Consider the following 14,612-nt stretch of genomic DNA (forward strand, 5'->3'; position numbering starts at 1 on the left):
CTGCATCTATACAGCAACAAAAAGGCAATTTTCAAAGGGGGGCCAATAAGCATTTCGGCAGCTGAGGGAGAGTCTTGGCTATCAGACGCTGTTTAGACGGCAGGAGAGAGGCCTGGGTTTGGGTCAGCACACGTGGGCAGCCATCGGATTTCCCCAGGCGAGGGCCCGCTCGGCCTCTGCTGCAGGAAGAACCTCTGTTCCTTGAGCAGCCTGGGAGCGGAGTGGGGGGCAGGGGGCAGCAGAGCTGGCCGAGCGGCTGGCTGGACCGCAGCATTGCTTCCTCCAGGAGTTGGGGGGCCTAGCCTGCCGGATGGTGAGGAACCCGTGCTGACCAGAGGCAGTCGCAGGCCGGCCCGCACCTGGTGCCCCGGGCACGTCTAACAAGCCATCAGCAGTGGAGCGGGGAGAGCTGGGAGCCGGCAGGCAGTGCCGCTTCAGACTTCAAAGCCGGCCAGCGCTCCTGGTGGCGTCTGCGTGTTTACCCTTGGTTGGGCAGAGGCCACAGGCTCCTCTGGCCATGCCCTCAGGCCTTCCCTGTCCGGCGCCAGTGGATGCCAGGCCCAGGGTGGCCGGCACGCCCGGCCTGAGCCCACCACGGGGGAGAGAAAGGTGCAGCCGTCTGGTAGCCCGGGCCGCCGCGCCGCGAGGGAAGTCCAAGTGAACAGCACCGAGCCCGGCGCTCTGCGCTAGCACTTCACACACAGCGGCGTCCCCTCCTTCTACCGCCCTGAGAGGTGGGGAGCACGGCCCCCATTTTTCCAGCAAGGAAACTGAGGGGAAGAGACTCACCCAACGCCTGGCCTGCAGGGGCCCGTCCAGCGGGCCTGGAGCCCAGGCACACTGGGTCCCTGTGGCCTCGGCGGGAGACCTGCCATGCCCAGTCCTCTGCTCGCCCCCGCCTGGGTCCCCTGGCAGCCCCCGCCCAGCCCGCCGGCCTGCCTGTGCCCACCAGGCCTTGGGCCCACCATGCACGTGAGGGCGCAGTGCCGTCCCCATCCCGGTGGCCTGGAGAGGCGAGTGAGTGGGAGTTGGTGCAACACCTTTGTTTTCTAGTGATGTGGGTGGAACCACGCAAGCTGCCGTGGCCAGGGGGCGGTGGGGCTGCTGGGCCCGGGCTGTGGCAGCAGTCGGAGGCGTGGGGCGGTGCAGGGCATTTACTATCCCAGGTATGCGCCCTCATTTGCCCACCTCTGTCCATGTGATTGAATGATTGATTTTTGTTTGTGTTGGGTCTTCGTTGCTGAGCGCAGGCTTTCTCTAGTTGTGGCGAGCGGGGGCTACTCTCTGTTGCGGTGCGCGGGCTTCTCATTGTCGTGGCTTCTCTTGTGGGGCATGGGCTCTAGGCGCGCGGGCTTCAGTAGTTGTGGCTCGCGGGCTCAGTAGTTGCGGCACGTGGGTTCAGTAGTCGTGGCTCGTGGGCTTAGTCGCTCTGCGGCGTGTGGGATCTTCCCAGACCAGGGCTCGGACCCGTGTCCCCTGCACTGGCAGGCGGATTCTTAACCACTGCGCCACCAGGGAAGTCCCACGTCCATGTGATTTTTACAAATGAGGAAACAGGGGCCCACAGAGTGAGCAACTTAGCGGGGGGCAGCCGTGTGCACCAGCTCCAGGGTGTGCATGAGGCAACACAGGAGCCCTGGCTCTGCTGGCTGGGCCGTAGGGCTATGCCCAAGCCCACGGGGCTGAGGATCCTGCATCTGGACCTGCGAGCGGGTAAGGAAGGGCGTCTTCTCATCTCCCCATGGGGCTGCAGAGGAAGGGGCGCAGGGCCTGAGCAGCCAGGGAGGATCCTGAGAAGGGAGGGGTGGGGTGGGAGGGGAACACCCGGGGGCCCAGGGGAGGGGCGAGACCAGAGGGCGTGAGCGATGGAAAACCCGGCACACCCACTGTCAGGCCCTGGACACCTCCTCCTGTCACCCGGCGCCCGCACTGACTCAGGGCTGGACCAGGAGGGGTGACCCTCCTCTGCTGCACGAGGATCAGAACCATAGCCTGCTGGGAGCCTCCAGGCAGACCCCACACGAACCTGTGCTCCCCGACACTGGGGTCTCAGCACTGCTGCCCTGAGTCAGCGGAACCCGGTCGAGTCCCAGGACCACCACTGCCATGCCTGACCCCCACGAGCATGCGCCACAGGGACACAGTGAGGCCTGCGTGTTCGTCCACCCATTCACCTGTGGCCTGGTAGGCATGGGCTCCTATGCAGGGCTGCAGGCACAGATGAGGGGGTCGGGGGGCGCCCAAGGAACCACCTGCACTGACCAGGCGGGCCAGGCGGGTTCATGGGCCCCGCCTGCGTGTCAGCCTGGCTCTAACTGGCGGAGAGGACGCAGGCCACTCCCGCCTGGCTCCCTGTCTGGAGACCACAGGCGCCGGAGCCAGGTCTCCGAGGCCGTCCTGGCTGTCAGACCTGGCAGGGCGGTGGGCGGGAGGGAGGGGGAGGCTGCTTACCCGCTCCACGATGCCGTGCTTGTGCTTCAGCTTGTATACTCGCAGCCTGGGCAGGGCGCTCTCGGCGTAGTTCTTATCTTCCAGCCCGTGCAGCAGGACGCCGTGGAAGGCCAGCCGGCACGTGTTGGCGTGGATGTCCGCGTCCAGCCTGGAGCCAATCACCAGGCACAGCCGCGGGCAGGTGACGGGCTTCTCGAACTCCACGAGGGCCCACTGCTGCCGGGGGCAGCGGCCTTCGGACGCCTGGCCCACCCTCCTGTCGGCCTCCCCACCGTCCGTCTCGGCCGGCACTGAGCCCGGGCACAGGTACTGCTCCTGGAAGAGGTACTCCTGGGAGAAGTCGAAGGAGTCCAGCACGGGCTCGTGGTCGAAGCCGTCGGGGGCAGGGCTGAAGAACATCACCCGGCCCATGACCGTCTCGTGGCCCACGGTGATGTGGAACTTGGCCTTGGTCTGCAGGGATCCCCGGAAATACGGGATCTTCTCCACGGACACGAGGGCTGCATGGACCGTGTGCAGAGACTCGGGGGCGCACACCAGGCCACGCTCCAGCAGCTTGGGGTCGAACTGGGTGACACAGATGCCCAGCCGGTCCCCCTGCACAGCAGAGGTGACGGGTGTGTGGAACATCTGCATGGACTTCACCTTCCTCACCACCTGGTCAGGAGGAAGAGAGGGAGCGCTGAGGCCGAGCCTCAAGGCTGGGGGGCTCCAGCTGGAGAAGCCCCCGTCCCGGCGCTACCAACACTCACCGGCACCCGGTCGCACGCCCCTTGCACGGAGCAGGCTCCACCCTGCAAACGCGGCGCCAGGCTCACAGGGCACCCAGGCCGGGACACAGGCAGCGGTCACTGCAGCCCATCCAGCACCACCGGGGTCCCCTCTGCTGCTCCACCCCCAGGCCCCATCCCACGCTTTCTTCCCCAGCCCTCTGTTTAGGTTTGCTTCCCTGCCAGCCCCACGCCTGCCAAGCCATGCCCGGCTGCCTGGAAAGCCCAGGACAAACACCCCTGCTCTGGAAAGTCTGCCCAGACCCCCGTGGGCAGGACTTGCTGCCTCTCCTCAGTGCTGCCCCAGCCCCTCCTGGCCCACACCACCTGCTGTGCTGTCACTGCCTGCTCTGGACCTGCCCGCTGCCAGCCGGCGGGCTTCTCCAGGGCAGAGTGGCTCTTCATTGACCAGACACATGGTCCCCTGGGGCTGCTGTGTGGCAGGCACTGTTCCGGGAGTGGGACAGAGCCAGCTACGTTTTCAAAGAGCTTAGCGTCCAGAAACAGCAACAACATTACAAATATATTAATATTAACAAAATTTATATTAATATAAATAAAACTGACACATAACATTTTTGTGTATAGATACATGTAAGTAATACCACCATAATCTGTATACTGTTTATGAGACGCTCCAGAGGAAACGACACATGGCGACGCTGGAGGCGGCCCGGGGGTGGGGAGAGTCGGGCTCTTTGCCGTCAGAGGCCAGGGAGATCTCTGCGGAGCCCATGTCTGAGTCGAGACCCCATCGTAAGAACCAGCTGTGCGGAGGCCAGAGAAAGTCCACTCTAAATGGGGGGACCCGCAGGTGCAAAGGCGGGGGTGGGGGGAGGCCCTGCAGTCGGGGGAGCAGGCCGGACGTCACCAGGAGCGATGGCAAAGGAGCGCCCGATCTGTTTCCAAACCATCACACCGACCGGCACACCAGCACATTTCTGCACCCACGGTTGCTAAATCAGGAACAGACACAGAAAAGGCCCCAACAAACGTTCACAAAATGAACAAACGTCTACGCCAAGATCCACGTCGCAGTGATAAGATCAAATCTGTGCTGGAACCCCTGGTTAGCGCAGCAGAGAAACGTGAAATCGATTTCCGAAAACCTGCCGTCAAAAATCATCACACCAAAGACAGCTCTGACCTTCAGGTCGCGAGCACCCCGCCTACGAGGTCGGGCGTGCGGAGCCCCCGTTCTCTCCCCATAAAGGGGGTGCTGTGCTGACATAAGCCGCAGGAGCCCAGTCCAGCTCTGACCTTCAGGTCGCGAGCACCCCGCCTACGAGGTCGGGCGTGCGGAGCCCCCGTTCTCTCCCCATAAAGGGGGTGCTGTGCTGACATGAGCCGCAGGAGCCCAGTCCTTTCCTGGAGAGCCTGATACTTACGTGTTTGTTTAAAGACCATTAACGACCTGACCAGGAGGTCAGGGGGCAGAGAAAGTGAGAAGCACAGTGTCAAAAGCCACAGGCAAGATCAATCAAAGAGAAACATAAAACATCTCTGAAACGGTCCGCAGGGGCAACGGGAAACTAAGCTTTTCAGGAATGCACCTCAGAGTAACCGGAGAACATGATCTTACACTGAGCGTCTGCCCAGCGAGGCAGGACCCAGTCATGCCTCCTCCCCCCGAGCCGGGAGCTGTCCCCTGGCCCTCAACCCCGGAGCCCCTCCAGGCCAGCTCCCTAGCACGTCTGATGAAGTAATTCCTCGGCACCAGCCTCTACAAGGGTTCCCATCTCCTACAGTGTGACTTTCAAACCTTGTGGGTGGAACTGTCGTGATGAGGAAGCCCCTTTGACCAACTGAAATTCCACAGGGGATCGGTGCCACCACCCAGGGCACCCCCTCTGCCGCCCCACCAGGACTCCTGCTGGCCTGGCTCCCCCGCGAGCGCGAGCGGCCTTCCCTGGAACCTCCCGCCCCACGGCCCACTGGACAGCTCTTCGCAACGCTTAAGCCCCGGCCCGGCCCGGAGGCTTGACGTTTCCCCCCCGCAGACACGCCTCTGAGCTTTGCCCCTGAGGCTCCTCTCCCTGGGACCACCTCCACCTGGCAAATTCCCATCCATCCCTAAACCCCAGCTCCCCAGGCACCTCCTCCCTGCCCGCTCTGGACAGAGCTGGTTGTTCTCCTCGGCTGACTCTGAACCTGACTTTCTCTGTGGTCACTGCTGGCTGACAGCTCTGTCGGTCCCTGCCTCCGTGCATTTACTGACTTAAATTACAATACAAACCAAAACATCACCATCAACGTCTGTCTCACCACGTGCTCCTCCCCCAGCCAGTTCTCCTGCCTGCTCCCCAGCTGGAGGGAACTGCTCTCTTGAATTTGGCGTGTAACGTGTCTCTTCTTTATTGATACGTGTCTATAATTGTGTAGAGATTTACCACATATGTAGTACATGTGTCTAATCGATGACTTGCTTTGTTTTGTGAGATTCTGAACTTGGGAGTTGGTGCCCGTGCTGCCTGCACCTGCAGCTCACCTGTCGTGACACCGTGCATCTCACGGTGCACACAGGCCCCTGTCCAGTCTCCCAGCCACGAGCCCCTGGGTCGTCTCCAGTTTTCTGCTGGGTGTGGTGTGATGGGTCCCCTCCTATGCAGGAGTCCTGAGGGTGCAGGTGTGGGGACAAGGCTGCAGGACCCAGGCCTGGACGAGAGCTGCTGGGTCACAGGAGAGTGAGCGCTTGCCTCCGCCAGGTAAACTGAGCACCAGTGCACGTCCACCCAGTGGATGTGTCCGCCCAGTGGATACACGTCTTCTCCACCGTTCGGCACTGTCTGACTTCTCCATTTCTGTCCATCAAATGTGTCTGTCTCTCCTCCTAGACCCTGAAGACAGGGCCAGGCTCCACCTGCTGCTGCACCCCCAGCGCCTGGCACGGAGGGCTGCTGACAGAGCCGGTCCGTGGCAGCCCCTCAGGAGGGAGAAGAGACGCGCCCCTCATGGTGAGAGCACAGCTGGCAGAGCACGAGCGCGGAGTCCAGACCCGCAGGGGCCTGAGCGGGGCCCGCGTGTTCACGGGCCTCCCCGAGGGTGGCCAGGGCCTCGTGCCACCTGATGGTCCCCCCGGCCCCCAGGCCCAGGGTCAAGCAGGCGCCATTCAAAGCATGTTCTCTTCCCCACGGAGCTCACGTTCTTAGGACTGAAATAATACAGATGCCCTAAGAGGGCGCCGTGAAGAGCAGCAAGACAAATAACTGTGCAAATCAAGATTTTAGGGCCCAGACAGGAAGCTGGGAAACAGATCGACGGGAACGGGCAGCGGGGCACCACGCCATCGGCCGCCAAGCTGCCCCGGATCCACGTCAGGAACACAAGATCCCACTGAGGACACTAACGAGGAGATGTGGATAGTTTCACCAGCTTAAGGGCGGGAACAACAGGCTTTCCTGTCATTTTCTAGGCAACTTCGAGAGACACTCCTGCTCAACTCCCTCACCAAATCCTCACTAAGACCCACGTGGAGGGGCCGAGGCACCACCCACACGCCCACTCACCACGTGTCACCCAGTTTCCCTCAAGCTCCGGCCCAGGCCCTGGAACGGCCCAGGGGCGGCGGACACAGTTTTGATCTTATGGAACTGACCGCTTGCAGGTGAGGGGATGCTAATTAAACCATCAGCTAATAAAGGCAGAATTTTAAGACCACGGGGAGGTGCTGTGAGGGGGACTAACTGGGGACCTAATGACTCCTGGGTGGTCAGGGAGGGCTTCCCTGAGGAGGTGGCACTGAAGCTGAGACCAGATAGAGGAGAAGGGACCACCCGCAGGGGCTCCAGGCAGAGGAAGAGCGGAATGGGCCCGAGGCCCCAAGGCGGGCAGGAAAAGAGGTGGCCAGGGGAGTGGGGCCAGCGCCTGCCCCATGAGGACAACAGACGTCCCGGCGGTTGTGGCGCGGGGCTGAGCAGCGGGAGGACGCACTCCGATGGCCACTTTGCAAGGTCACCTGGCTGTGTGGCGCGGGGGCGGGGGGGGCAGGGAACAGGAAAGGAAGGCGGGAAGCCAGCAAGGAGAATACTCGGGTTCTTTCTGCAGCAGCAGCAGAATGGGCGGCGGAGGCCGGGGTAACGGGCACGTCCAGCATCCAGCCTGAGGGCAGCCGAGAGCTCAGAGGGCAGGAGGCGTCGGGAGACACACGAGGGGAGGGCAGGCTGCGCGGAGGAGACACGCGCTAAGTTCCTCCTGGACTGCCCTGCAGCCCCGTCCTCCTCGGAAGCACCACTTCTGTGTTCCCTGATCCTGCGTGACCCTCGTCGCCGTGCCCGTCATCAGGAGACCCAGGAGGCTCTACCTCCCACACAGGCCCAGCACCGGGCCCCTCCGCTGCGCCCACTGCCGGCCCCCCTGACTGTGAGGGTCGTCGTGCCCCGCACCCTCCCTGCCTTCCAGCTCGCTCTGTAAAAGCCCACGTCCGCACTCTGACTGCGCCTCACAGTCGGCCCCTGCTGTTGCCCTGGTTTTATTTGCTACGACTGCTCCGCCCCCACCCACGTCATGTCAGTCACATGACCCTTCCTGCTCCCCAGACACGCCAGGCTCCTACCCCACGGCCTTTGCACTTGCCAGGGCCTCTGACCAGGATGCTCTTCCCCCAGAGAGCCACAATTCTCATTCCCTCATTTCCTTCCTGTCTCTGCTCAAATGTTTATCCATCCTTGACCCCCCCACCACCCTGCAACCCAGTAAGAGACAGGACCACCGCCCCCATTCCTCTGTCTTCTTTTGCTTGTTCCCTTTTATTCACAGTGCTCTCCACCCCCGACATATTACGTATCTGCTCACTGACTCTCTCTCCCGTATGGGATGTGGCCTCCACGAGGCAGGGGCTTTGTTTTTATTTTGTTTTTCCCATTCACATCTCTAGTGCCCAGCACAGCGCCTGACAGATAGGAGACCTCACCACACATGTGTGGTGTAAACAGATGCAGCACCGTGCCTGCCCCAGGGAGCTCCAGTCCTGGCCTGGGCCCTACACATCCTCAAAGGCCCGTGGAGCTCCACACCTGCGTGGGGGGCAAGACTGGCCCCGAGGCTGGATGGGCAGTTAGAGGTTCCAGACCCCCCCCAGGGTGAGAAGCCTTCCAAGCAGGGGAGAAGCAGGGCTGAGGCTCGCCAACAGTGACAACAGAGAAGGCGGGGGGCGGGGGGGAGGGATGCCGTCGAGTGGGACAGGAAGGCCTTCTGCTTGGGATCAGCAGGCCGGCCCCCCTGAGCTCGGCTCCCACAAGGGCTGGCTGCCTGCAGGGCCTCTTCCCGTCTCCCCGGCACCAGGCACTTCTGGGGAGGGAGGCTGGGCCCGAGGAGGAGGGAGGCAGGAATACGTCAAGCAAGCAATGTTTCAAACTCCAGTTCGCGCTTGCTAAGCAGTGCAGCCCTTTCTGATTCACAAAGAGTGTGACCATCGTCTGGGCCGGTTATTCTTCATAAAAACGCAACGAGGTAGGTCAATATTTTCACATTCAATTTTATGGATGAAGAAAGAGGTTTTCGATGTCTCCAGGGTCACAGGGCAGTGACCTGTGAGACATCACAAGTGAGACTTGGGACAGTAAGTGCTGGGACCGCGGGGCAGGCCTGACATCCCGGCCTGTCTCCCGACCACCCGACCACCCTGCAGAGCTGGGCAGAGCCAGGGGCGCGGGGTGGATGCCCCCCACCCCCACCCCCACCCCCAGGCGCAAACCCAGAAAGGCGGTTCCAGGGAAGGAGCCGGGAGGGCAGAGGCAGGGCGCCCAGCCCCTCTCTCCTGCCCTGGCCAGGCGCAGTGGACAGTTTCAGACCTGACTTCTCAGCTGCTCCGCCCCCTCTGGCCACCCTTGGCGCCTGTCTCTGGGTGGCAGGGCCCCAGCACAGGACAGGCCCTCCGTGGAGGTCTGTGACTGACCAGGAGGGAGAGCAAACAAATGCCCCATGTGCCCCCAGGCCTGACACGTGTCTTCCGAGCACCTGCACTGTGGTTTCCAGCATCTGGAGCGCTTGGCAGGATGCTGGGCTCACGATGACCGGGGCCCTTTCCGAGGCCAATGAACAGCGGCCTAGAAGTGACCCGAGGTGGGGTTCACCAGGCGTCCGTCTCGGCTCTCCAGAGCAGTGTGCGTGCAAGAGCGGGGACCCAGCCACGGGACGGAGACCTCACGATTTCACCATCGGCCAACACAGAAGGCAGAGGAGACACACATCTGCCGAATGCCCACCAAGTGCTAAGCTGGTCCTTACCGTTCGCCCAACAACTGTCCAGGTGGTAACAGTGACCGCGTTTTACAGGCCAGGGAACTGAGGCCCAGAGGGTAAGGCACGTGCCCACCGCATCCGGATCTGCCCATCCTGAAAGCCCCTATTCTTACACCATATCACACGCATCGACCCCACCACGGAGTGCACGGTACAGTTCACCCCACGAGCGGGCTCTCTGGCAGCGTTCCTTCTGTAGGGTAAGAAATGGATGGGCCAACACCACTGCAGCCTCCTGCAAAGGAACAGCAGGTCTGGGGCCCCTGGACATCCTCCAGCATCAACAGATGCTAGAAAGAAGGGGGCTTAGCAGTCTTTCTGATGTGCAGAGATTTCTGTAATAATGGTACTGGCTGTAATGAGATTGGACCCCATTATCCGTTTTCGTTCCATTATTGAGCCTGGAAGCTCCTGGCTGTGCCAAAGGCGAGGGTCGAGGCCTTGCGACTTCATCATTACTTAATAAAATGTAAATTGGAGAGGAAAAGAAACACACAAGGTTGACACTAATAAGCTTACACCAGGATCAGTTACTTCAATTCAAAGAGGTTCAGACCGGAGGGAAAAATGAAATCAGCTTTTAAAGACCCGTCTAGGTTTGGCTCCATCAGACCCAACCAATTTGGTTTAATAAGACTTCAATTTGGCTGCTCTCATTTCTCCCTCTTCTTTGAGCTGGGCCGGCCACAGATAAGACGTCCCCCGCCTAATGCGTTAATTGCATCTTGCACAAAAAAGCCAAACTCGGGATGCTGCTCGGGGAGGAAGCGGCGTGAGCTGTGGAGGTGGCAGGAGTGGGGAGCAGATGGGCCCTGGGGACTCGGTTCCCACCCGCTTATTTTTTGAGAGAAATGACAACCATTCAGAAAGGTACAGGGAGTCAAGTGATGTAGTAACTACCTGTGTTCCCACCACTGGAATGGACCTCTGTGAGCCTGTCACTTGTACTTTGTCTTGATGTCCAGTTGAAGGCCCCAGTCCTGTCCCCGGCCTCACCTCACCTGGAGTAATGACCTTCATGACAATCATGATAATCACCTTCATTGTCATGTCCTCATGTGTCCCACTGGACACATTTACAGCCACGTGTGCACCCTGGATAGGACCGATTGTTATTTTATACAACGGCGCCCTATTACTGTTTAATTCAAATACTCGTCTTCTTTCTCTGTATCGTGGTTTTGACATCTGTTCATATCGGGAGCCATATCTGTACACAGATCTATCTCTGTATATTCGTCTGTATATTTACGTAGACACTGAGCTATCCGTTCGTACAGTCTGCCCAGGTCACTCTTTCTGGCTGCTGCATAGTACTTCTTTACATGAAAACGCCACCTTTTATTTATCTGCGCCCTTACTGATGGACACGTGGGCCGCTGTGAACGACGCCACGGTGGCCACTTCTGTAGCGTCAGCCCACATGCGCACACGGAGCGTCCCCGAGCAGGTGTCGGGACAGAAAACTGTGGTGTGCAGAGCACAGCTTCAGTCTCACTAGGGCTTCCCAGCTGCCAGCTCACAGCCTTCCAGCGGTGCTGGGAGAGGCCTCCTCTCGGACGGCACCGGCACCGGCACCGGCACTGCAGGCCTCTTAACTGCTGCCCAGCCGTCAGGTCACCAGGATGGCAGCTCCTCGGGGTCCTGCTGCCGCCACTTCAGCCCAAGGCGGAGTGGTGAAAGCCCCTCTGCACTGCGACCCTGCCAGGCCCAGCGGCCTCCAGGGCGTGCTCCCGGGAGGTGACACACCGCACGAGGTCGGGCCAGGCCCCTCTGTCCTGGCTCTGCTCCTGGGCCCACTGCCCCCTGGGCACCAGGGCCAGGAACTGGGCCCTAGCAGCACGGGCCACTCTCCTCCCGCCCGGCCTTGTCTTGGGGGACGGTGCTGGCTGCTCAGAGGTGGGCTCTGTTCCACGCAAACATCCCACTGGGGCCTAACTAAAGCCAACTACTCCCTGGGGAGGAGGAGAGCCGAGGAGACCTTCCTCTCCGGGGTCCCTGCGTAGAAATGAGAAACACCCCCTAAGAGAAGGAGGAGGGTCTTCAGAAGCCTGGGGACCCATAGACCGAGCTCCAGGGTCAGAGATGGCGTGGGGCTCTGCCTGGCTGCGTGTCTGTCTTCTCCGGGAGGCCCGCCCTGCCCCAAGCGCCCGGCCAGGCTGCGTTTCCAGTGGCCAGTCACCCCTGGGCCCAGCGTGCACCTTGCCCACCTCCCCAGTCACGCCCCACACCAGTCCAGGCCCCTGCCCAGGGTCCCGGAGCCCCGACAGTGCTCCTCACGGCCTCATCGTCATTCCTACCACGTGCCCGCGCGTCTGGCTCCCTTCTGGGGGGCTCCCGCGCCAGGCGGACAGCGGCCCGTGGGCAGGCTGGGTCATTCTGCTCACCGCCGGCCCCCCTCTCGATACCTGCCATGTGGTGGGCACCCGGGGAGGAAGGGGATGGATTCAGTTTCTACCGCTCGGCCCAGCGAAGGCCCCACCCCTCCACCGCGACCTCACAAACTAACCCTGGTTATTAACCACCCAGTCCTGCAACGATGAAAAACCGTAAAAGTGACAAGGGCCTGCCAGGAAGCTTTACGTTCCTCCCCCAGCCGCCCTCCACACATTTGTCATCCCATAAAGCTTTAAATTGAATTACGCCAATGCCTGATTCTTCTGTTCTCCATACGACTGGGGCTTTAATTGTTTTTAACGACATTCTTGGGCTTTTTGGGGGGTAAGGAATCCTTGGGAGGTGCGCCAAGGGGGCCAGCTCTGTCCCGGGGCTGAGCCCGGAGAAGCTGTGGCCGGAGCAGCAAACACGGCCACACCTGGGCCTCGGAGAACCACCCGGGCGGCCTGGATCCCAGGTGGACAGAAGGGGCCCGAGGTCCCAAGGGCTGGGCTCCTCGGCCCGTCCCCGCCGCGCCCCCCGGGCCCCGCTCCTGGGTGGGCGCCGCCTCTGCTCGCGCGCTGAGCTGGGGGTGAGTTCTGTAAGTGTTTCTGAGCCTCAGTGTTGTCACCAGTAGAGCGGCTCATACCCCTGGCCCAGATGTCGTGGCAATGTAAGCAGCCTGTGTCCACATCTGCGGAGGTCCGGGGAGCGCAGGTCCTCGGGGGCGCAGCGGCCCAAGCTCAGCCCCTGGCTCCATCCTCATCCTTCAAGGGCTTGCAGCCCGTCAGTGGCAAATCCCAGAGCATCTTCCCGTCCACTGGGCCTCACTTCTCGCTCAGATTCCCCAAGAGGGCCCCTTCCCCATGTTTCTGCCAGGCCACCCACCTTGTACAGAGCCCGGGCGAGACGCCGCCGGTCTTCAGCCTATGGGGTTCCAGGGGTCCAGCGTCATCCCTCTGGCGCCCGGCCCAGCCTCCTCCCGCGTCAGTGCAGGGCTCTCCCAGCGCTCACCTGGGCCCGGCACCCTCCACCCTCTGCTCCCACAAGCGCACCAGGCCACGTGCCTTCCTGTTCACCTCGCACGTGGGCATTCGTCAAGTCCCGTTTTCAAAGTCATCACCCACATTCCCTCAACTGGGTTTAACTCAACACATTCTTGTAGCACCTGCTCCGAGGCAGGCCTTACACTTGACCCTGGGAGCATGTGGGGCAGATATAAGTGCCACTTAGGACAGCTGTTATGCCGTGAGAGAGGGGTCAGGGGGCCAGGAGAGGAGGTGACATCTGAACTGGGTTTAAGGACAATGCCATGCAAATGAGACCAGGAGAGTGTCAGAAATGAAAGAGCAACTTCTCCTTCTGGGTCCCTCTCCCCCTTCCCCGGGCCTTCCTTCAGGGAAAGCTCCTGGTGTCACAGTGCAGGAAGGAGCCCAAACACCTACAGGAAACCTGCATTTTCCAACTGGTCCCGGAGCCCAGCTGTCCCGAAAGACGTCAGGAAGTGCTCCCGCCTTTCCTGATGGCGGAGGAGAGCAGGTGCAGGATGCTGCCTGCCGGGAGCACAGAATTTCTTCCACGTCCCAAGTTTTAAGATTCATGGAAATCTTCGTGTTCTACACCACAACAGATCCATGTTTGTTTGAAAATAAAAATCAGGTTTGGAATTAACTGCCCTTTCGAAAACCGACACTGCAGGAAACTGCCCTGCTGGCCCTGGGCTGCCAGTCCCTGGCGCGAGGTGGCATTCACCCTGAACCCCTGCCGCAGAAAACTGCACCCAGCAGGCGCGCTGGTTCCAGCGCTGCAGGTCGGTAACAAAGGTCAGGGGCACTCATTCCTGCTTCCCACGCCCAGGCCAAGCTCTAAAGTCCCCAGCCACACATAACCCCAGCCAGAGCCAGCAAAGCAGACAGGCTGGGCTGCGGCACAGAGAAGGCCCTGTGGCTCTGCTGAGCTCGGCCCTGGAGAAGCCACCTGCAGGGGAGAGCTCCGAGGAGCCAGGTGACCAGAGGTGCTCAAAGGAGACTCGGCCTCGGCCAGAAGATTGGCCTTCCACACCCCAGAGATCTTTCCAATGGTACAGGCAAAGCTCGGGGCTGACTAACGTCTTCCTGGAAATCTGGAGAGAGTTCTCAAATATGAATTATTCCTGCGTGTGGGCCACCAACATATCTACCTGCTGTGTGGGGCTGAGAGGAGCTCTTCCCCAAAAGCTGTGAGGAATTTATAAGCTCTGGCCCAGAAAGTAGGTTGAGATGTCAATATTAATACTATCTGAAAAGTTCAGGAGTTGTAGTTGAGATTAATGAAAATGACTTTAGACACGTAAGCAAGAACTTCGAATGTGAAAAAGTGAAGGAAATAAGCGGCCCCAGCGTGGGTGGAGAGTCAGATGGAGCTTCCCGTCAAGGCGACAGCTGTAAGGACAGCTGTGGACAGGCAACGGACAAGCGGAGGTGGAGGCAGGGCGGAAGCGGGGTCCAAGCCCCACTCTGCCCGCTCCAGACCCAAGCCCCCCTCCGACCCCGCGGCCCAGCACCGCCTGCCCCGGCTCCAAACCGACCGCTGAGGTCCACTCCAGTCTCTGCCCCGCAGCTTGGCCACTGCGCTCTGTCTCAAGAGCCTGTGGTCTGCAGACACTCTAACGCGCTAAGGAGTGGGCCGTCCACCAAGCCAAGCCGTTCAGGCGACTGGGGACCTGCCACATGCAACTGACGAGCGGCCTCCTCTTCGTGTCCTCAGGACCCCCCACTGCTCTGCCTGCTGACTCCG

The 14,612-nt window shown here is 60.9% G+C and overlaps 1 protein-coding gene across 11 annotated transcripts in view; it reads right to left on the bottom strand.

Moving 5' to 3' along the window:
- The window catches only part of EEFSEC (eukaryotic elongation factor, selenocysteine-tRNA specific), a 204,717-nt gene that overhangs the window by 72,212 nt on the left and 117,893 nt on the right, over positions 1-14,612 (bottom strand). For all 11 annotated transcript variants that reach the window (XR_010947203.1, XR_010947200.1, XR_010947201.1 and 8 more), the window contains one exon: positions 2,452-3,108. Coding sequence is in view for 4 of the 11 variants with exons in the window: in XM_067755658.1 (XP_067611759.1) it covers positions 2,452-3,108 (657 nt within the window). In the remaining 7 variants the exon portion in view is untranslated. The remainder of the gene's footprint in view (positions 1-2,451; positions 3,109-14,612) is intronic.

This window comes from Pseudorca crassidens, chromosome 10, assembly GCF_039906515.1.
Source record: "Pseudorca crassidens isolate mPseCra1 chromosome 10, mPseCra1.hap1, whole genome shotgun sequence".
In the NCBI taxonomy this organism is placed as follows: domain Eukaryota; kingdom Metazoa; phylum Chordata; class Mammalia; order Artiodactyla; family Delphinidae; genus Pseudorca; species Pseudorca crassidens.